The 23,799-nt window shown below is 40.8% G+C and overlaps 1 protein-coding gene across 7 annotated transcripts in view; it reads right to left on the reverse strand.

Annotated features, from left to right (window-relative positions):
• Window positions 1-23,799, reverse strand: part of CDKL5 (cyclin dependent kinase like 5) — a 442,123-nt gene that overhangs the window by 11,519 nt on the left and 406,805 nt on the right. For all 7 annotated transcript variants that reach the window (XM_069761528.1, XM_069761532.1, XM_069761530.1 and 4 more), the window contains 3 exons: window positions 18,224-18,326; window positions 14,239-14,362; window positions 6,240-6,336 (listed from right to left, as the gene is read on the reverse strand). In XM_069761528.1, the coding sequence (XP_069617629.1) occupies window positions 6,240-6,336; window positions 14,239-14,362; window positions 18,224-18,326 (324 nt within the window). The remainder of the gene's footprint in view (window positions 1-6,239; window positions 6,337-14,238; window positions 14,363-18,223; window positions 18,327-23,799) is intronic.

Raw genomic sequence — 23,799 nt, forward strand, 5'->3', positions numbered from 1 at the left:
GGGATGCCGCGCGTGCGCAGAAGAGAAGAGCCGAGTTCGGCTTTGGGAAAATGGCCACTGCGATCTCTTCTGCGCACGCGCGGCATCCCGCGGCCATTTTCCTGAAGCCCCGTGCAGCAGAGCACTCCATCTGCGCACGCGCGGCCCCAGGAAGATGGCTGCCCCCACCGATGACATGGATTCGTCACTGCGACATGCGCACACCACTACGCCACCAACGGAAAGCTGGGGAAGAAAAGAGCGATGTCACCACGCCCACCTGACCAGACCAGCCTGATTGACAGGCGAAAACGGCGACTTTGGTAATGTATTTCGCAGCATAGGTGGGGAATCAGGGTACACTACATACACTATTGTAACGCACAGCGCAGGCCCTATTTAACAGTATTTATATCTCAATCTGAAAAAACGGGGTGACAGGTTCCCTTTAAAAAAGGCAGGGAAATGTTTTGTCTCCCCAAAAAATCATTTGGGATCCAGTGCTGTCCTGTATTTATACACTTTTGCGTCCTCCACTGCCCAGGAGCTGTGGTATGATCAGACCATGTCCCTGTACGGTCAGGCACAGAAATTATACAGTACATAGCAGTGGTACATTTATAAGATTATCTCAGCACAGGGGCATTTTATTTAAACATATCCAATTTGTGGAAATAATTATTATTCCAAGATCTATTAATTAAAATGTTCCTTGCTTCTGGGAAAACCCCTTTAATACCCAGTGACATATATATCTGCTGGTAAGTGCTTTATTATGCTCAACTATGACTATATCTATCACTCTGATGTGGTTGCTGCCTAGTCCTTATGTCATAAAAACCAATAACTGAGATAAATCTGATCCTGGCTTCATAACCCCTTAGATGCTGCACTCAATAGAGTCTGCAGCATCTAAGGTCTTTAACAGAGGAAGACGGCTTCCTATAATATATTGTCTAACATTGTCATGCAACAATATTAAAACTGACCAGCCATAAAGTTTTGGAATATTGTGTATTCCAAAGCATTATTTTTCAATCAAGAAATGTCAGCTTAATGTCTCTTACTGGAAAAAAAAAATTAAGAATAAAGTGTAATAAAGTTTTATACTGACCCAGATAAGTAAGGTAACAGATTATTTATGAGCATAGCATAAAAAAACTCCCACAATGGATTTGTTGTTTTTTTTATATCCACCACTAAAAAAATGAGTAAAAGCTTGTCAATAATTATAAGCACACCAAAATTATGGTAAAAAAAACTACAACCTACCCCACACAAAAAACTTTTTTCAAGTCGTGTCAACAGAAACCTCTTTTGGGATGTGGCAACACATACATGTTTTTTTTCATAAGACGCACAGCAAAAAGAACAAAAAAGGAGTACTGTGTTAGAGAAAAAACTCTATGGAATGTTTAATACTTGTGTAAAAAGAAATCTCAAAGTTTATTTTATTGACTATTCAGAAAAATTAAGTTTTAGGAGCTGTAGGAGCACATAGGCCATCACTTAGGTAAAATTTTAAATCTATAAATAATATAAAAGTATACATTATCACATATAAGACATGTTTCCGTTTTAAAGTGCTAAACCATGGCACTATATATACAACTGTACATAATATATATATACAGGTGCTTCTCACAAAATTAGAATATCATCAAAAAGTTAATTTATTTCAGTTCTTCAATAATAAAAAGTGAAACTCATATATTCTATAGAGTCATTACAAACCGAGTGATCTATTTAAAGTGATTACTTCTGTTTATGGTGATGATTATGGCTCGCAGCCAGTGAAAACCCAAAAGTCATTATCTCAGTAAATCAGCTTGAAAAATGTTGGCTTATGTAGCCACCTTTTGCTTTGATGACTGCTTTGCACTCTTTTGGCATTCTCTTGTGGAGCTTCAAGAGGTAGTCACCGGGAATGGTTTTCACTTCACAGGTGTGCCCTGTCAGGTTTAATAAGTGAAATTTCTTGCCTTATAAATGGAGTTGGGACCATCAGTTGTGTTGTGCAGACGTCTGGTGGATACACAGCTGATAGTCCTACTGAATAGACTGTTAGAATTTGTATTATGGCAAGAAAAAAGCAGCTAAGTAAAGAAAACGAGTGGCCATCATTACTTTAAGAAATGAAGGTCAGTCAGTCCGAAAAATTGGGAAAACTTTGAAAGTGTCCCCAAGTGCAGTGGCAAAAACCATCAAGCGCTACAAAGAAACTGGCTCACATGAGGACCGCCCCAGGAAAGGAAGACCAAGAGTCACTTCTGCATCTGAGGATAAGTTTATCTGAGTCACCAGCCTCAGAAATCGCAGGTTAACAGCAGCTCAGATTAGAGACCAGGTCAATGCCACACAGAGTTCTAGCAGCAGACACATCTCTACAACAACTGTTAAGAGAAGACTTTGTGCAGCAGGCCTTCATGGTAAAATAGCTGCTAGGAAACCACTGCTAAGGACAGGCAACAAGCAGAAGAGTCTTGTTTGGGCTAAAGAACACAAGGAATGGACATTAGACCAGTGGAAATCTGTGCTTTGGTCTGATGAGTCCAAATTTGAGATCTTTGGTTCCAACCACCGTGTCTTTGTGCGACGCAGAAAAAGTGAACAGATGGACTCTACATGCCTGGTTCCCACCGTGAAGCATGGAGGAGGAGGTGTGATGGTGTGGGGGTGCTTTGCTGGTGACACTGTTGGGGATTTATTCAAAATTGAAGGCATACTGAACCAGCATGGCTACCACAGCATTTTGCAGTGGCATGCTATTCCATTCGGTTTGCATTTAGTTAGATCATCATTTATTTTTCAAAAGGACAATGACCCCAGACACACCTCCAGGCTGTGTAAGGGCTATTTGACCAAGAAGGAGAGAGATGGGGTGCTACGCCAGATGACCTGGCCTCCACAGTTACCGGACCTGAACCCAATCGCGATTGGTTTGGGGTGAGCTGAACCGCAGAGTGAAGGCAAAAGGGCCAACAAGTGCTAAGCATCTCTCAGAACTCCTTCAAGATTGTTGAAAGACCATTCCCGGTGACTACCTCTTGAAGCTCATCAAGAGAATGCCATGAGTGTGCAAAACAGTCATCAAAGCAAAAGGTGGCTACTTTGAAGAACCTAGAATATAAGACATAATTTCAGTAGTTTCACACTTTTTTGTTAAGTATATAATTCCACATGTGTTCATAGTTTTGATGCCTTCAGTGTGAATGTACAATTTTCATAGTCATGAAAATACAGAAAAATCTTTAAATGAGAAGGTGTATCCAAACTTTTAGTCTGTACTGTATGTTCAGTAAATGCATTCAATACTTGGTCAGCGCTCATTTTGCATCAATTATTGCATCAAAGCGGCGTGGCATGGAGTCGATTAGCCTGTGGCACTGCTGAGGTGTTATGGAAGCCCAGATAGCTCTGATAGCAACCTTCAGCTCGTCTGCATTGTTGGGTCTGGTGTCTCATCTTCCTCTTGACAATGCCTCATAGATTCTCTATGGGGTTAAGGTCAGGCGAGTTTGCTGGCCAATCAAGCACAGTAATACTGTTGTTTTTAAACCAGGTATTGGTACTTTTGTCAGTGTGGACAGGTGCACAGTCCTGCTGGAGACTGAAATTTCCATCTCCATAAAGCTTGTCTGCAGAAGGAAGTATGAAGAGCTCTAGTTTCCTGGTAGACAGCTGCGCTGACTTTGGTCTTGATAAAACACAGTGGACCTACACCCGCAGATGTCATGGCTCCCCAAACCATCACTGATTGTGGAAACTTCACACTAGACCTCAAGCAGCTTGGATTGTGGCCTCTCCACTCTTCCTCCAGACTCTGGGACCTTGATTTCCAAATGAAATGCAAAAGTTACTTTAATCTGAAAACAAGAACTTGAACCACTGAGCAAACAGTCCAGTTCTTTTTCTCCTTGGCCCAGGTAAGACGCTTCTGGCGTTGTCTATTGGTCATGAGTGGCTTGACACAAGGAATGCGACACTTGTATCCCATGTCCTAGATACATCTGTGTGTAGTGGCTCTTGAAGCAATAACTCCAGCAGCAGTCCACTCCTTGTGAATCTCCCCCAAATTTTTGAATGGCCTTTTGTTAATAATCCTTTTAAGGCTGCGGTTATCCCGGTTGCTTGTGCACCTTTTTCTACCACAGTTTTTCTTTCCACTCAACGTTCCATTAATATGCTTGGACAGAGCACTCTGTGAACAGTCAGCTTCTTTAGCAATGAGCTTTTATTTTATTATTATTATTTATTTATATAGCACCATTAATTCCATGGTGCAGTACATGTGAAAAGGGGTTACATACAGGGTTATAAATATCGTTAACAGTAAACAAATTTACAATGAATTACCTTCCTTGTGGAGTGTGTCATTGACTACCTTCTGGACATCTATCAAGTCAGCAGTCTTCCCCATGATTGTAGAGCCTACTGAAACAGACTAAGGGACCTTTTTAAACACTTAGGAAACCTTTGCAGGTGATTTTTGTTAATTATTCTAATTTACTGAGATAATGACTTTTGGGTTTTCACTGACTGTAAGCCATTATCATCAACATTAATAGAAATAAACACTCGAAATAGATCACTCTGTTTGTAATGACTTTATATATGAGTTCCCCTTTTCATATTTAAAGAACTGAAATAAATTAACTTTTTGATGATATTCTAATTTTGTGAGAAGCATGTATATATATATATATATATATATATATATATATATATATATATATATATATATACACATACATACATACACACACATACATGTATATGTTTTTTTAATATACAACGGCAAATGTATTCAGGAAGTTTTCTAGGAAAATGTCTCTTTTTCTACAGCTACTCTCCTTTATATGGCTTCTTGGAGAGAATGTTTTCAAAATGAAAGTTCTGTCTAAAGTATTACAGTGTTATAGCGACCATATATTCTGTATGCAGATAGATCTTTCAAGTGTAGGTGGCTTAATCCTGCATTTTGAGTGGAAAAAATGGTGGCAAAATATCCAAATAACATTAAAGGTAATGGACAACCCCTTCTTGATCTAAATGTTTGGGGCTGATAAAATAAAAAAGCTTACATTCAACTTCCCATGCTGACGCCATTCCAGCGTTGTTGGCATTCGTGGTCCCGGGGCTCTTGTGCAGTTGTTGTCAAACGTGACCCCAATGCCAAATCAGTGCCGCTGTCACTGTTCCAACTGTTGGACGTTTTTAACATGAAGAGGAAGTCATGGATCAATTGCAGCCCGGACTTCCTCTTCAAGTTCAAAACATCTGACAGTGGGGACAGTGATGGCAGCGCTGATTGGGCACCGGGCATCATATGTCATGCAATCACACGAGAGTCCTGGGACTGTGAGTGCCGACACTGCTGGAACAGTGCTGGCACGAGGGTGAGTATAAGCTTTTTTATTTTATCGGTACCAAACATTTAGATCAACAGGGGGGTTGTCTGTGTAGTGGACAACCCCTTTAATTGTAATGGAAAGAAATAAAAAAGCACTGTTGGTCAAAGTAAAAAGAGTAGAAAAAGTCAATAAGATAAAAAAAAACATAACAAACAGTCTTGTATCAAATTGATTACAACTCATAACAACTGGCACATAACGATCCCGAGAGAAGTAAATAGAATTATGACAAAAAAATAAAAAAAATGGATTGTAAATGTACCGTCGATGTGGGCTGTATGGAAGTACATTTAGAATTCAAATTATTAACCATTTTTATCGGTAAGAAAACTATATTGGTTTAGTAAAAGGTCATAATAAACTAACCTTACTGTCCTCCAAATTGTGCAGAGCCCTAATGAGGGACAGACTTCTATGTGGCCCTTTTGCACATTTGTAAATTCCAGAACATCCTTCTTCTAGATTTCGTGCAAATGATTCCAAAATAAAATGGTGCCATGCTCTATCGGATGCCTCATAACAGAGAAGTTCCCCTCTAATAGCACTTCTCCTTGGGTAGGACATCTCTGACACACGTTGGACCCACGCAGTCCACTACAGTGGCAGAGAATTCCTTGGCTTTATAACCTCCAGGACAGATATGTTTCACTCTATAGCTATCAGTATGAAGAATAATATTTGTACTAATCTGGGTGAATTGGGTAATCTACTATTTTCCATTTTCTGCTACAACACCTGATTTACTTTAACCTTCAGGAAGGTTACTGTACATCTCCACGGGAAGTTTTAGCCACAAATTCTTTGTATTAAGAGAAAACATCAAGTTACACAATGAAATCAACTTACAGCTTGAGACTTCTTCTTTTTCTTTTTTATAACTCGGAAAAAACTTTGCTTTTCCTTATCTTTAATTTGCTCCGAATGGCTTTTTTCTGTTGTTTTCCTATAGGGAAAAAAATAAAATATATATTCAACTACATGCACAACTTTATTTCCCTGCCAATTTTTATAAAACGAATAGGAGAACCACACTGGCGCTGCTAGGAGAGGGGAGGGGAAAAGGAGAAAACAAGCTGCTGGTATTTAGATAGAGGCTGTGCCTCCCTCTATCAGATAATTAACCAAAAACAAGAAACACTGTAAAATACTGCGCTAGGAAAAAAATCCCATGGGAGTTAAGGGTTCAATTGTCTGGAAATGAATAAGCAAATGATAAGGGTGCCCATACTTATGCACCTGCATTGTTTGAATGCAAATTGCACATTTTCTGTTAGTACAATAAACCTCATTTCAAGGCAGAAACATTACTGTGTCCAACAGTTATTAGATATATGAAACTGAAATAGCTGTTGCATAAAAAAATGTTTTGTAAAACATAAAGCTTAAGATTAATAGGGGTGCCCAAACTTTTTCATATAACTGTATGCCTATAAATTCCATATTTCTATAGATATGCTGTAAAATTATGTTCAGCGAGTTCAAAGCGTCCTAAAAATAAAAAATAATTGAAAAAGAGCAGTGTTAGGAGATGTGATCAAGTTCAGCCCCAATACCGTCCACGTTATTAAATCACAAGTCATAACAGCAGCTGCCTGTAGAGTTGGACAAAAAGGTGCACTCCCTACATCTGCTCTCTGCTTTATTATTTATTGCATCTCCGCCGTGCGCACACTCGCATGATGAATCTAAACAAGCGGAGCTAAGCTAATCAGTGTGTTTCCCTGCGCGGGGAGGGGAAGCTTCAAATGAGGTCACTGGTTGTGACTCCTAGCAGTCATTACTCTTGGGATTCCGGCTAGAGCTGCTGAGTTAATGCTGTGAATAATTGAACTTGCTATCACTTCTGAAACTCCAGTATAATTCTAGAATAAGTCAAGTTGTTAAACTCTTTAAATCTGCATTCCCAAACACCCCTATGTTTTTCACATACCAAACATCTTTATATTTTCTTGCCATAGAAACGGTAGTTTACAATACAGGTCTCTTCTCTGCAGTAGAATAGTACCGGCTTTCTATGTATTCCATATTTCACAACGTACAGTGCGCAAATGAAAATTGGTACAACTGCCCAATCTATATCCCCAGTTATATATTTAAAAGGGTTGGGTTTTGGTGACTGATTATAGATCATCAATATCAAAATGGTGGTGATCTAAAACCCGCCACCTCCACCTATCAGCGTTTGTAGCTCCTCCCGCAATGGCTGAATGTGCACATGTGCAAAGCTGTAATACAACAGCGCCGTGCGGTTTGTAGTGGCCAATCTCAGGTACTGCAGCGTAGATCCTATTGAAGGAAATGAGAGCAGAGCTTCAAGACTCGGGAACGGACACTGCACAGGTCACGGAGCTGGTTTGTTACAGATATGTACACGGTCTACATCCAACCAATGTGGGAGCTGCTAACAGCTGTTGAGTAGAAGAGCTGGAAGTCAAGATCCCACTGATCTGATATTGATTACCTATCTTAAAGATAGGTTATCAAGATCTAATGCCTGTAAAAACCTTTTAATAGCGCTTTGAACATTGTCCTACAAATGGTAGTGGAGAGTGGTCAATCAGGTTGGATGGGAGAGACACAGCGTTTGGGTGCATGTGCCGATTTGGAATTATGAGTGACCTAGACCAGGCAGTTATCTGGCACTGAGCAACATGGTACGTACTAAAGAGGGGCAATGACCCCAAACCGGCTATCTACAGGTGGGTGTCTATTACTTGATTCAAATCCCTAGTCATGTTTCCAGTCTTTTTTAGTTGTTTGGACATAGACTTATGTAATATCTATTGCCGGATGCCACTAGAGATGCAGTTGGCTTTATTTTATTGAAGCAGTAATTTGCATGATATTTCTTAGGGAATGTTACCTGTAAGTTTTCCCAAGACTTTAGGCTTTTACTGCCCACCTCCCTGTCACTATAATTGGAGCGATCATAATAACCAAAATTAGAGCTAATATTTATTATTAAATATCAGTAATTCGTTAATATCTAAAACTAATGTCTGGAAGGAAATTCGATTCAGTGAAATACGTCCTGCTACACAGGGTAGGCTAAGTGGGTGGAGATTGGCGCAATGTGGACGGTCGCGGGTGGGCCAATGTAAAAAGTAAACATTATTAAGATATAAATGTACTACCTTCCATGATCTTGTGACTAACTGGACTCCGATATGGCATATATTAGATATATGAAACTGAAATAGTTGTTGCAAAAAAACAATTTTTATAAAACATTAAGCTTAAGATTAATAGGAGAGCCCAAACTTTTTCATATAACTGTAAATGTGATTTAGTTATCAATTTGGATAACAACCAAACTTTCATTACCATTCACTAGTACTAAATATGGCCAACACAGTTACTGCTTATATGTCCATCCATAATGTACTAGATATATATCTAGGGTATGTTTGCCACAGGAGAGCAGGACTCCAGGAACAGCTGAGCGGACGACTGTGTTTTGTTGCTTCCATAGTTCCCATAAAGGAGGTAGGGAATCAGAATAGCTCACGTTATTGTGTTTCTTCCTGTGGCTGATGCAAAAGGATAGATATTCCTGGCTCAGCCTTTAAAGAGCATTTAATATTTATACATGTTTTCCCTAGATTCTGCGCTTGTTAATATTCTAATATAGCTATATAGGGGAGTTCGGATTGTGTTGTCCTGCTTGTCTAGTAACATTTATAGAATTTTTGACTTCATGAAGCCATTACTGACTGCATGCGGATTACATAAGTACTATCGAACTCAATGAGATCAATATTAATGCGTGACTTGCCTCTTCTGAGAGTTTGCCTACCAATTATGGTTGTGTGAAAGTCACAACAACCTATGAAGGCCTGCAAGATAATACTAGATATGAAGTTGTCCACAGTTTTCACCAGCATTCTCTGATGCAGAAGAAGATAACACAATGATTAGGACCAATTAAAACCCTTGTGGGTTCCATAAAGGTTGCTCCTAATCCTGATTTTCTTGTTTTTCCATATTTTTGCAATCTCCGTTTAGGACCGCCCACTGGACTCCTAAGCACAGAATTAGCGCAGATTTAAATAAATAGATTGCAAGTTAAATAAATATTTTTCCACAGATCTATGATCAATAAACACAGGTCCTCTTGTTCTATAACATGCTGTACGCCGGACTGAGATTCAGGTTAGGGTTACCAGGCGTCCAGACATTCCTGGATAGTCAGTAAAAAGGGCATTCATCCCTCCACCAACACTCATCCCGATCTGTAAAAATCGAATTTGATGTGTCCGTGAAGCGAGAGAAACCTGTACAGACTATTATGATTGTAGTTCTCATTATTTATCAGTTCAAAGTGAATGCAGCCATTGTTCTCATATCTGAAGATCCCTTTTGAATCTTAATGATTTATCATGGGTTTCAAATGTGTCAGTAAAAAAGATTTTTTTTAAATTCTTTTGATTTCTTTTTTTAGAAAAACGGAAAAATCAAGTTGGCAGCTCTGTTCCAGATCACATTTTCATCATTAGTTTCCTTTTAAAAACTCAACATTAAAGAGAACCTGTCACCAGAAAATAGCAGTCCAATCTGCAGGCATCATGCTATAAAGCAGGGGTGGCGGAGTAGATTAATATATAGTTTTGTCAGAAACACTTCCGTGTAACTTGTCTTAATGGATTAAACCACTGCTCTTTCTGGGATTTTTGGTCCAGTGGGCGGTCCTGTCCGGTCAGTGACTGACAGCTATATCTGTATGCACACTTATACAAAGAAAGCTGTCAGTTACTGGTAGGACCGCCCACTGGACCGAAAATCCAGCAGCGGCTTTAATGATGAAAGCCAGGGTCCAACTGAATCTTTTCTCAGAAAACTATATATCAGTCTTGCTCTATAACATGGTGGCTCCAGATTGGATGGCATTTTCATGGTCACAGATTCCCTTTAAGCCAAGAGGAGTGGTATCAGGGATTGCAGTAGCTTGAGTACGGCAGGAACATTTTCTGTCTTATGTTTGTCATTGTCATAATGGAAATTGTCATAAGAGATCACTGATTATTAAATAGCACATTTTTATTAATTAGTGGACTCTCTATGGAGTCCAATGATTTACACATACACCATCTAACGCTCCATTTTGCCAATGGCGGTGCTCCTAGTACTAGTTGTCACTATGTTCTCCTACAAATTACAGTAGAGTGATGGGAAAAGCAATACGACAAGATGTCACCAGCTTATTTTTGATGAGTTATTTTAACAAAAATAGATTGTATAAATGGACAATTGGTTTTCTGTGAAATAAACTCCTTTAAGTTTATTTTCGAGAAAACAGAACTGCTGTACATGGCACGGAACCACGAGAGTAGCAAAATGTCCTTGCAAATTGTATTCAGTTATTAGCATCTATTGTACCTGTGTGCCTGCAGTGAAGAGGAAGATGGAAAAATACACCCACTATTACCGGAGATTAACAACTTTATATCTAAGTCAACAGCAAAAGAATATTAATGTGGAATAAAAGTATAAAGCAGCACGGATGCAGGTGCAACAGATTTCCAATGAGTCACATCGCTCCGAGCAGGATGCAGGTTGGTAGGATAAAATATACTGAAAGTACAAAAACATATCCATATACTGACTCTCACGCCTAGTTGTCAGAAGGAATGGCAGGTCGTAGCCAGGAGTTCCCCAGACTGTTCTATAGATCATGGACACTTTCCAGCAAGTGAGTCTTCTGTATCTGAATATACACACTATATACCAAAAACATGGAGGACAAAAAATATCGCCACATAGGGTCAGCAGAAAAATGTAACTTTCATCTGCTCAAGAGTAGCTGAGATAGTTATCAGAATGAACCGCACAACGCCTTGTGGTATGAGGAGAAGCCTGGACTTCTGCTGTGGACTGCAAAGCCAATTTGCATGTAGATCAGCCAAGCAGTAATTCAATGGAGCTAATAAACAGTTTGGTGTCTGTAATAATGGTGAACATGCTGCAGATCTCAAAATCGGAGAATTCCTCACTTTTCTGCAATGATTTTTTTTCTGGAACCTTTGTATGGTGTATAAATACCCCATTTACTTGCATTCCTGTATGTTTGGAAATTCAAAATTTACAGTGTGTGAACAGGGCCAAAAGACTTCCAGAGTTTGGGGATAATCATATGTGTAGAAGTTATATGCTATTGGTGAAGCCTCCTAATTGTGAGAACGTTCAGATTTCGGTCCATAAATGCACCAATAAGAAGAGCCGATTTTTCATGCACAAGTTGTTCTGTTCTCACTTACAAGCCTGCGTACACAACAAATGATCTGCCATCAATTACATGATTGTTGTGTGCCATCAATTACATGATTGTTGTGTGCCATCAATAACATGATTGTTGTGTGCCATCTTCTTTTTACATGGGTGAGGTGCTGCCTGATTTTCTCATCTGATGAACAATGTGACTGTGATCTCTGGCTTGTTCACACTGGCAGATAATCAAGAATGAATTTGCCATTCTGGGAAGCATAATTTATGTAAAATTGTAAGTGGATTCAAACCTCCTCAAACACTGATCTCTAGCAAGAAGCATTTTCTGCTCTACATTTCTAACACCATTGGGAACACCAGTAGTGATCTCATTGGAAAGAATGTAAATATTATCATTGTCGTAGAGAAAAAAAAATAAAATCCATACAGACATCTCTGAAGAGGAGACAGGTCACTTTCACATTGAACATATGGGATAAATTATAACTGAAGAAGTAAGAAAGAGTGGACACTTTGACCTTCATTGAAGTAGGGCCTCCTGGCATGAACAGGTAATTACAACAAGGAATCTGATGAAAACCAGCCAAAAGGACTAGGATTCATATACTCAGAGGCGGAAAAGTACACCTCTGAGCCAAGAGCTTTCTCTGTTCAAAGGATTTGTCTCCAACACTCTGGAGCCAGTAGCCAGTGATGAATATTTGGGTTTGCAATGGTCCGATATTTGTGGGAGATATATTTTCAGCATCGTAGCGAGGGGATGAACATAATACATTCACTCACATCACCGTAACGCTGGCTGAACACATCCAACTTAATATCAGCAGATGGATGGTGATATCCATGCTATGTTTCATCCCTAAAGAAAGGTAAAATCGTGCTAGGAAACATGACAAAGATATGTCTTGCCTGGGTCTTCCAGGCGAGAAGATATCCTGAAAGTTGGTGACCTCATAAATTTCTAAAAGACCTAGCACATTCCACGACCAGCCCCCCATATTAGCTTACCAAGGGGAGGTATGTGGGCGTAAACTTGATCTAATAAAAATCAGAGTTTGGGTTTGCAGTGACAGTTCAAAGTCATGATAGACATAGCATGTCATGATGCGGGAATGGACACGCGGTGTCCGTCATTGAGCGCTAAGGGGTTAATGGTGATATCATGGTACCTGGGCTGCGTTTGCAGGAATGAAGAATCCTCGATGGTATAAAATGGAGGTTTTTATTTTACCAATGTACTTCAGTGCCGAACTGGGGATTTTTTTCAAGGTAGAAAAACCAAATGTCAAACCAAACCAACATTTGCTTTTTTACCTTGAAAAAGTTGCCAGTCCGGTGCCGAAACATGCTGGTGTTATAAAATTTTCATTTTATACGCTCAAGGAGTCTTAATTCCTGCAAGCTCAGCCCAGGTACCATGATATCTTTACTAAAGGTACCGTCACACTCAGCGACGCTGCAGCGACAACGAGCCGACCTAAACTAGATCGCTGGAGCGTCGCTGTTTAGGTCGCTGTAGAGACGTCAAACACAGCAACTCCAGAACGATGCAGGAGCGATCCAGTGACGTAACGGCGACTCACTTTTCGTTCTCGCTGGTTGTTAGCTCCATGTCAAACAGCCGGAGTGTACCGATCCGACACACATCTAGGGGCACACACATCTGTGCTCGTTGCTGGCGTCGTTGCTTTTGATGTCAAACATGACGATACACGCGGACCTGGCGACGAAATAAAGTTTTGGACTTCTAGCTCCGACCAGCGATGTCACAGCGGGATCCAGATCGCTGCTGCGTGTCAAACACAACGAGATCGCTATCCAGGATGCTGCAACATCACGGATTGTTGTCGTTCTCTTTGCAAAGTTGCTGAGTGTAAAGGTACCTTAAAGTGAATTCCTATCTGGAAGAATTATTCCTCCTGCCACAGGGTTGCAGCTGCGGATTATAGGTGTTGTGTCCCTACACCCCCCCAGGTGATCACTAACATCACTCTCACACTCTCTCAGTTCTTTTGTGGCATTGACCTATTGTGCGCTAGTGTCCCAACCAGACCTCAGCCATAGAATAAACATGGCATTCAGATCATTGGTTACTAAGCTGCATTAGGAAGGTCCCATAAACTGAAACACATGCTGCCCATAGAGCACTAGTTCTGACAAAATTGGCTCATGGTACAAATTCTTCAATAAAGTAGATTGGAATGAAAACTTATTATTCTGATCCAGCTCCACTCGAGTTTTATTATCTTCACTCTAACAAATTTTGGTTTCATACCATTTCCCAATATTGTTATATATTGACATGGCCCAACCCTGTCCAATCTCTGTCAGAAATATCTGTATGGTGATGGGCCCAAGCATCTCATTACATGATTCCTGGACGATAATTTCATCAAAATGTGGGTAACTGTACACCTCTCATGTGATCATTTTTAGGCTCATTGTATCATTATATGGTTGCCCATAATAACAAATAGGAATATTATCTCCTAGGGTGGTATGTAAACTGAAGGAACACATGTCATGTGTAACACATACACGTATATGCTCTATTAGATTGTGGTGTAATTGTAATAACACCTCTTGAATAACCATAAACTACAGTATGAGCATTAGTTCTCACCAGTGATCAAAAGTGGTCTGTCTCTTCGAATGATTTGTTCCTGCACTGCTGTCCACTGGATGTGAGGAGCTTCGGTTTGATGCACTATTTTCATGAAATGTTCCCTCTGGCCGAGGTGATGGAACTGTAGATGAAAATACTGTTATGTGCATCAAAAGCCAGAAAAACATCCACATCAGAAAAATACTCTAAGTGCTACATTTCCCTTCAAATATGGACTATTAATGATCTTTACTGTCTAAAAATGTAAAGACAGTCACAGTGGTGATCACATTTGGAAACCAGATGGAAATATATATTTGTACAGTCAGTAAAGCTTTCAATAATGTTCCCAATTTCTTAAGAAATGGACTGCTTGAGTCTAAAATATTCGAGCCAAAAAGTCCATTATGCATAACGAAAACATCAAAATCACATTTATTCCAAGTATTTTATATTTCCTGTGGTTGTAAACACTTATTTTAGAAGTATAAAGGTAGCAGGGCCATTGAGGGCTGATAGCATGGGGCGTATTTAATGCTATCTACTTTAACTAAAGGCCCCTTCACATTAAGCGACGCTGCAGCGATACCGACAACGATCCGGATCGCTGCAGCATCGCTGTTTGGTCGCTGGAGAGCTGTCACACAGACCGCTCTCCAGCGACCAACGATGCCGGTAACCAGGGTAAACATCGGGTAACTAAGCGCAGGGCCGCGCTTAGTAACCCGATGTTTACCCTGGTTACCATCCTAAAAGTAAAAAAAAACAAACAGTACATACTTACCTACCGCTGTCTGTCCCCGGCGCTCTGCTTCTCTGCTCTGGCTGTGAGCACAGCGGCCGGAAAGCAGAGCGGTGATGTCACCGCTCTGCTTCCCGGCTGACCGACGCTCACAGCCAGAGCAGAGAAGCAGAGCGCCGGGGACAGACAGCGGTAGGTAAGTATGTACTGTTTGTTTTTTTTACTTTTAGGATGGTAACCAGGGTAAACATCGGGTTACTAAGCGCGGCCCTGCGCTTAGTTACCCGATGTTTACCCTGGTTACCAGTGAAGACATCGCTGGATCGGTGTCACACACGCCGATCCAGCGATGTCCACGGGAGATCCAGCGACGAAATAAAGTTCTGGACTTTGTTCAGCGACCAACGATCTCCCAGCAGGGGCCTGATCGTTGGTCGCTGTCACACATAGCGATTTCCTTAACGATATCGTTGCAGCGTCACCAAAAGCAACGATATCGTTAACGATATCGTTATATGTGAAGGTACCTTTAGATAAGACTCACCAATATTAGTTTTCAAGAGGCATTTTTATGCCAAAAAAAGGACTTCCAAACATTTGTAGGTTTGGCACAGAACTATTCAATCTCAGGTTTGATATTAGCCATTAGGTCTTGTTTTAAGGACTACTACATTGACATTCAACTCAATGATAAAGTTAAAGTGTAAGTAAACTTTGGTAAAATAAATTACATTTTGTAGTTTCTCTAAGGGGTTGTCCCACCAACAAAGTACATTCTAATCAATAGATCTTGGAATATTAATAACTTCCACAATTGGATGTGTTAAATAAAATGTTCCTGTGCTGAGATAATCTTATACATGTTCCCCTGCTGTGTACTGTGTAATGGCTGTGTCTGACCGTACAGGAACATGGTCTGACCATATCACAGATCCTGGGCAGGAGAAGCTGTCCTGTCTGTACTCTTTTTTGCTTCCTCCCCTGTCTAGGAGATATCATACGTACAGACCATATTCCTGTATTGGTCAGACATCACCATTACACAGGACAACCCTTATAAATTAACTGTAAATCAGTGGGGGCAGGGCCGGACGGGCCATCTGGCAATTCTGGCAAATGCCAGAAGGGCCTGGCTGGTCGTGGGCCACCTTGACTTCTACATTGTTAACTGAATCGGTCATCTCAAGACATCCATACTGTTAAGAGTTGTGACGGAGAAGAAAGTTGCTGAATCCGTCACTTACCGCCAGCAGGCCATGGGTATCATTAGAAACATTGGTCTTGTAGTAACATAGTAACATAGTAACATAGTTAGTAAGGCCGAAAAAAGACATTTGTCCATCCAGTTCAGCCTATATTCCATCATAATAAATCCCCAGATCTACGTTCTTCTATAGAACCTAATAATTGTATGATACAATATTGTTCTGCTCCAGGAAGACATCCAGGCCTCTCTTGAACCCCTCGACTGAGTTCGCCATCACCACCTCTTCAGGCAAGCAATTCCAGATTCTCACTGCCCTAACAGTAAAGAATCCTCTTCTATGTTGGTGGAAAAACCTTCTCTCCTCCAGACGCAAAGAATGCCCCCTTGTGCCCGTCACCTTCCTTGGTATAAACAGATCCTCAGCGAGATATTTGTATTGTCCCCTTATATACTTATACATGGTTATTAGATCGCCCCTCAGTCGTCTTTTTTCTAGACTAAATAATCCTAATTTCGCTAATCTATCTGGGTATTGTAGTTCTCCAATCCCCTTTATTAATTTTGTTGCCCTCCTTTGTACTCTCTCTAGTTCCATTATATCCTTCCTGAGCACCGGTGCCCAAAACTGGACACAGTACTCCATGTGCGGTCTAACTAGGGATTTGTACAGAGGCAGTATAATGCTCTTATCATGTGTATCCAGACCTCTTTTAATGCACCCCATGATCCTGTTTGCCTTGGCAGCTGCTGCCTGGCACTGGCTGCTCCAGGTAAGTTTATCATTAACTAGGATCCCCAAGTCCTTCTCCCTGTCAGATTTACCCAGTGGTTTCCCATTCAGTGTGTAATGGTGATATTGATTCCTTCTTCCCATGTGTATAACCTTACATTTATCATTGTTAAACGCATCTGCCACCTTTCAGCCCAAGTTTCCAACTTATCCAGATCCATCTGTAGCAGAATACTATCTTCTCTTGTATTAACTGATTTACATAGTTTTGTATCATCTGCAAATATCGATATTTTACTGTGTAAACCTTCTACCAGATCATTAATGAATATGTTGAAGAGAACAGGTCCCAATACTGACCCCTGCGGTACCCCACTGGTCACAGCGACCCAGTTAGAGACTATACCATTTATAACCACCCTCTGCTTTCTATCACTAAGCCAGTTACTAACCCATTTACACACATTTTCCCCCAGACCAAGCATTCTCATTTTGTGTACCAACCTCTTGTGTGGCACGGTATCAAACGCTTTGGAAAAATCGAGATATACCACGTCCAATGACTCACCGTGGTCCAGCCTATAGCTTACCTCTTCATAAAAACTGATTAGATTGGTTTGACAGGAGCGATTTCTCATAAACCCATGCTGATATGGAGTTAAACAGTTATTCTCATTGAAATAATCCAGAATAACATCCCTCAGAAACCCTTCAAATATTTTACCAACAATAGAGGTTAGACTTACTGGCCTATAATTTCCAGGTTCTCTTTTAGAGCCCTTTTTGAATATTGGCACCACATTTGCTATGCACCAGTCCTGCGGAACAGACCCTGTCGCTATAGAGTCCCTAAAAATAAGAAATAATGGTTTATCTATTACATTACTTAGTTCTCTTAGTACTCGTGGGTGTATGCCATCCGGACCCGGAGATTTATCTATTTTAATCTTATTTAGCCGGTTTCGCACCTCTTCTTGAGTTAGATTGAGTTACTAATTGTAGTAAATCTTGCTTTCCTCCATCCGGGGTAATATTAATAATATATCCCATCTGGTGCTTGGGGACAGGGACACCATGTGCCTTTGTGATTTCAAATGCCAGGGCTGAATGTCAGCCCCAGTCCGTACCTGGGTGGGGGTCAAGGGCCTGATTGCTGAAAAGACTAGTGCACAACAAAGAAAGGCTATAGGCTTGTTGGAATTATTTTCAGCCATCGGTGGGAGTCAAGACCTGCACACTCACTGACCTACAGTCAATTTAAGGGACTACAAAGAATTAAATGTTTTACCAAAGTTTAGTTACACGTTAATTGCTATAAGTTTACCTCTGTAGAAGCTGCCAACCCGTCTAGGGACTGTATCACTGTATATATGGCGGTTTTCTTTCGAGGATGGATCGTCAGGATGAGTGTCATGATAAGGTCCTCCCTATAAATGAGAATCAGAACATAATTTATAAGCGGTGTCTTGTGCTTTTGCAGTCACACCGTAGGCTATGATATAGATGTAAAATTGTAGAGGTGACTAGTTCAAACAGATGAACGCAATCAGAGAGTCATTTTATACATCAAAAAATGTCCGCATAGGAGTTACCGTAATCCATACATAGAATGTTTCACCTTTTACAAAATAGGTAATTGTTGGATCATTGGGTGCCAGAACTTAGAAAAGCCAGTAATAACATTAACATCAGAAAAACAATGTCTAGACATAGAGAAAACATAGACTTATGTATTACACTCCTCATGAAAGAAAATTCTGCAGAGACACAGAACAAGCATGGAAGTTCAGAAGTCCGCACACTTGTGACTGCAGCTCAGGGGAAGAATACAAGAAAACTACGTGTTACTCAGGTTGAGACTGTACGTAAGAACGTGTCCACATAGGAGCATGCGATGGGAATTATCCCAGCAATGTGTAGTCTTTCTGTATATTCTGTGTTCAGTCTGCCATGAGATTGAAGGTGTCCAATAGTAGATTTCCTGTTCTGTAACCAATAATGTAATTTACGAAGTGCCAGTATATCTTACTGCATCTGTTCTTCTAGGACATGATGTACCAGTCTCAATGACAAAAAGCTTTCGTGTTGGAAGCGCACATGTGACCCACTTTAATGGAACAATTAATGTACGTTTCCAAGTGCACCTGTCACCTACACAGGACTGCTGCTTTACATGGGATTTATAAATGACAGAGTAGTCACCCTTTGCTGCGAGATGAAACAATCAGAGAGGTATACTCCTTTTCCTCTTCCTGGAGATAAAAAACTGCACGTTCCATTGGATTGCCATTTGATTACCTGATATCATATTGTCCCTATTATATTATGACACCACTATGTATATACTGAGCTGTTTGTTTTTGCTTGTTGTTGTTTGTCCTCAGTGTAACATGGAGGGTGGCAGGTCCTTTTGTCCTTCTTTATAGCACTCGTGCACTTTAGCTCCCAGGAAGGCAAGTCCCCTGATGATTCGGCCTGCGAAGAAACGCGTCGGGACATTCTAATAGGGAGAGTGCAGGGCATGATATTGTTCAGGGGTAGTTGTGGACTGCCCTTGTAAGGGCGGGAGCTCGGGTATTCAGGTTTACGGATAGCCCCTTAGGGATTGACAGGGTATTGTCTCCTTACATCGCTAACTTATGAATTTCTCCACCTCAGCGAACCATGGGCTATACCGACCCGGGCTACGGCAATTGGTGAGATCGTTCTTGTTTTAAACGTTTCTGTTATATATGATTTCCACCTGATTGGCCTCACCCCCCCTCCTGCCTGTCTATTATCTGTTCTTTGATACCTGCCAATACCTATACATACAAGGCTACCTGGCTTAACATTTCTTGCACCTATGCGTGCTTGTGTTATTAACCAGAGGTATCTTGAGAGTGTGGGACAGCATTCTTTGTATGTACAACGACTGTTCTCACTAATACTCTATCTTGGTATCACCCATAAGTAGTGTTGAGCGATACCGTCCGATACTTGAAACTATGTTACTATGCCTGAGGAGGTGGTGATGGCGAACTCAGTCGAGGGGTTCAAGAGAGGCCTGGATGTCTTCCTGGAGCAGAACAATATTGTATCATACAATTATTAGGTTCTGTAGAAGGACGTAGATCTGGGTATTTATTATGATGGAATATAGGCTGAACTGGATGGACAAATGTCTTTTTTCGGCCTTACTAACTATGTTACTATGTTACTATGTTACTATGTTGAAAGTATCGGTATCGGATAGTATCGGCCGATACCCGAAAAATATCGGATATCGCCGATACCGATATCCGATACCAATACAAGTCAATGGGACATCAAGTATCGGAATGTATCCTGATGGTTCCCAGGGTCTGAAGGAGAGGAAACTCTCCTTCAGGCCCTGGGATCCATAGTGAGGTGTAAAAGAAAGAATTAAAATAAAAAATATTGATATGCTCACCTCTCCGGCGGCCCCTGGACATCACGCTGGTAACCGGCCGGCTTCTTTGTTTAAAATGAGCGCGTTTAGGACCTGCGAATGACGTCGCGGCTTCTGATTGGTCGCGTGCCGCTCATGTGACCGCCACGCGACCAATCAGAAGCCGTGACGTCATTCGCAGGTCCTTAATTCCTAGAATTAGGAGTTTAGTGAATGAGAATGACGTCGCGGCTTCTGATTGGTCGCGTGGCGGTCACATGAGCGGCACGCGACCAATCAGAAGCCGCTACGACATTCGCAGGTCCTAAACGCGCTCATTTTAAACAAAGAAGCCGGCGGTTGCCAGCGTGATGTCCAGGGGCCGCCGGAGAGGTGAGCATATCAATATTTTTTATTTTAATTCTTTATTTTACACATCCCTATTGATCCGATACCGATACCCGATACCACAAAAGTATCGGATCTCGGTATCGGAATTCCGATACCGCAAGTATCGGCCGATACCCGATACTTGCGGTATCGGAATGCTCAACACTACCCATAAGTGATGTATTACCTGACAGGCTACATCATTTAATACCACTATATGTTTTTTGTCTTGGGGTGACATTATTTTTTTTTGTTATTGTATATTTTTACCTTGTACACATTAAAGGTTAAGTTTTATTCCTACTAGAGCTATGTTCATATACTGAGTTGTCCAGCCCCCTTTTTTAATATGATTTTTTTTGTTCTAGTTTTTTATAACATATATATATATGTATTTTTTAAGTAAATTAAAATTATTCTATACCATACACTGTGCTGTGATCAGAGTCAGATACGGCAGCTCAGCTCCTATTCACTTCAATGGCAGCTGGGCTGAAGTTCTCAGGAAACGGCCAATACACGGTGTATGGCATTAGACACTGATCAGTGGAGGTATTGGATAGCGGGCATCTACTGATTTGACACTGGTGACCTTACCCAAGTATCCTGGAGGTCATCATCAATATATACATTAGGTCCTAGACAACTGATTAAGTTGGTATCTGACTTCTGCTATTCTAACTGTTGTCAAGAATGAGGGGCCCAAAATCCCTAATCTTTGCCAGAGTGCAAGATTTCCATCTCCATCTCTCCAATTTACTGTGAATGTGACCATCATAAACAGATAAATATGAGAGCAACAACACATGCTTTCCCGCTTCCTGGGCAAGAACATGAATTTGGGCTCATTATTCTAGGTAACCCATACAGACCTAAATTTCCTTAATACTTACAGTGGGGGAAAAAGAATAAACCACCAATTGTGTAAGTTCTCCCACTTAAAAAGATGAGAGAGGCCTGTAATTGACATCATAGATAGACAACAACTATGAGAGTCAAAATTGAGAAAACAAATCCAGAAAATCACCTTGACTGATTTGGCAAGATTTATTTTGCAAATTATGGTGGGAAATAAGTATATGGCCACCTAAAAACATGCAAGATTTCTGGCTCTCATAGACCTGTAACTTCTTTAAGAGCCTCATCTGTCCTCCATTCATTACCAGTAGTAATGGCACTTGTTTAAAATTGTTATCAGGATAAAAGACACCTGTCCACAACCTCAGTCACCCTCCAAACTCCACTATGGTGAAGACCAAAGAGCTGTTGAAGGACACCAGAAACAAAATTGTAGCCCTGCACCAGGTTGGGAAGACTGAATCTGCAATAGGCAAAAGCAGCTTGGTGTGATGAAATCAACTATGGGAGCAATAATAAGAAAATGGAAGACATACAAGACCACTGATAATCTCCCTCGATCTGGGGCTCCACGCAAGATTTCACCCCGTGGGGTCAAAATTATCACAAGAACGGTGAGCAAAAATCCCAGAACCACATGGCAGGACCTAGCGAATGACCTGCATAGAGCTGGGACCACAGTAGCAAAGGCTACCATCAGTAACACACTACGCCGCCAGGGACTCAGATCCTGCAATGCCAGATGTGTCCCCTGCTTAAGCCAGTACATGTCTGGGCCTGTCTGAAGTTTGCTAGAGAGCATTTGGATTATCCAGAAGAGTATTGGGAGAATGTCACATGGTCTGATGAAACCAAAGTAGAGCTGTTTGGTAGAAACAAAACTCATCATGTTTGGAGGAGACAGAATGCGGAGTTGCATTCAAAGAATACCATACCTACTGTGATGCATGGGGGTGGCAACATCATGCTTTGGGGCTGTTTATTTTCAAATTGACCAGGAAGACTGATCCATGTACATGAAAGAGTGAATGGGGCCACATATTGTGATATTTTGAGTGCAAACCTCCTTTCATCAGCAAGGGCATTGAAGATGAAACGTGGATGGGTCTTCCAGAATGATAATGATCCCAAGCACACCACCAGGGCAATCAAGGAGTGGCTTCGTAAGAAGCATATGAAGGTCCTGGAGTGGCCTAGCCAGTCTCCAGATCTCAACCCCATAGAAAACCTTTGGAGGGAATTGAAAGTCTGGGCTACCTAGCGACAGACCCAAAACATCACTGCTCTATAGGAGATCTGCATGGAGGAATTGGCCAACATACCACCAACAGTGTGTACTAACCTTGGGAAGACTAACAGAAAACGTTTGACCTCGGTCATTGCCAGCAAAGGATATATAACAAAATATTGAGATGAACTTTTGGTAATGACCAAATACTTATTTTCCACCGTAATTTGCTAAATAAATCTTGCCAAATCAGACAAGGTGATTTTCTGGATTTGTTTTCTCATTTTGACTCTCATAGTTGAGGTCTGCCTATAATGTCAATTACAGCCCTCTCTCATCTTTTTAAGTGGGAGAACTTGCACAATTGGTGGCTGACTAAATACTTTTTTCCCCACTGTAACTTATAAAGACTTAATTTATAACTTAAATGGGTATACCGATCTCCAAGATACTATCCCAATATGTAATAGGTGTAATAATAATAAGAATATTAGCTAATACCGCCAATTAGAAATGTAGTATAGTTCTTCTGATAAGCTACCGTATATTGCTTACCTCATATGTAGGGCATTGCAATAGCTTAGGAATCCACAGTTACGACCACTGATATGGGGACAGTTAGTGGTTAGTGGTCATAACCATGGATATCTAAGCTACTACAATGCCCTGCACATGAGGTAAGCGACATAGCTTACCAGAAGAAATTTTGCTTCAATTTTCAATTCATGATTATATGTGAAGTCTTTTCATCTGAGTTTCTGCTAACTGCATTTAGAGATCTGTTTTAGAGCAGCCACATGGACCACAGAAAGCAATGGTCTACTGAAGTTCATTGACTTTTATGAGGGACTGTTCTAGCCATAGTCTATGATGTGTGCAGAGGAAATTGTGCATGAAGCAGGAAGAGGAGCTGAGATCACCTATTGCCTATTGTAGATCTTTTGTTCTGTGTATGTTGTCAATTCTACAAGGGGCGATTATGAAACGACTGCTGAAAATAGTTATCTACGGAGCAGGATGTTTTATTTTATCA

Source organism: Ranitomeya imitator, chromosome 3 (genome assembly GCF_032444005.1).
Source record: "Ranitomeya imitator isolate aRanImi1 chromosome 3, aRanImi1.pri, whole genome shotgun sequence".
Taxonomy (NCBI): domain Eukaryota; kingdom Metazoa; phylum Chordata; class Amphibia; order Anura; family Dendrobatidae; genus Ranitomeya; species Ranitomeya imitator.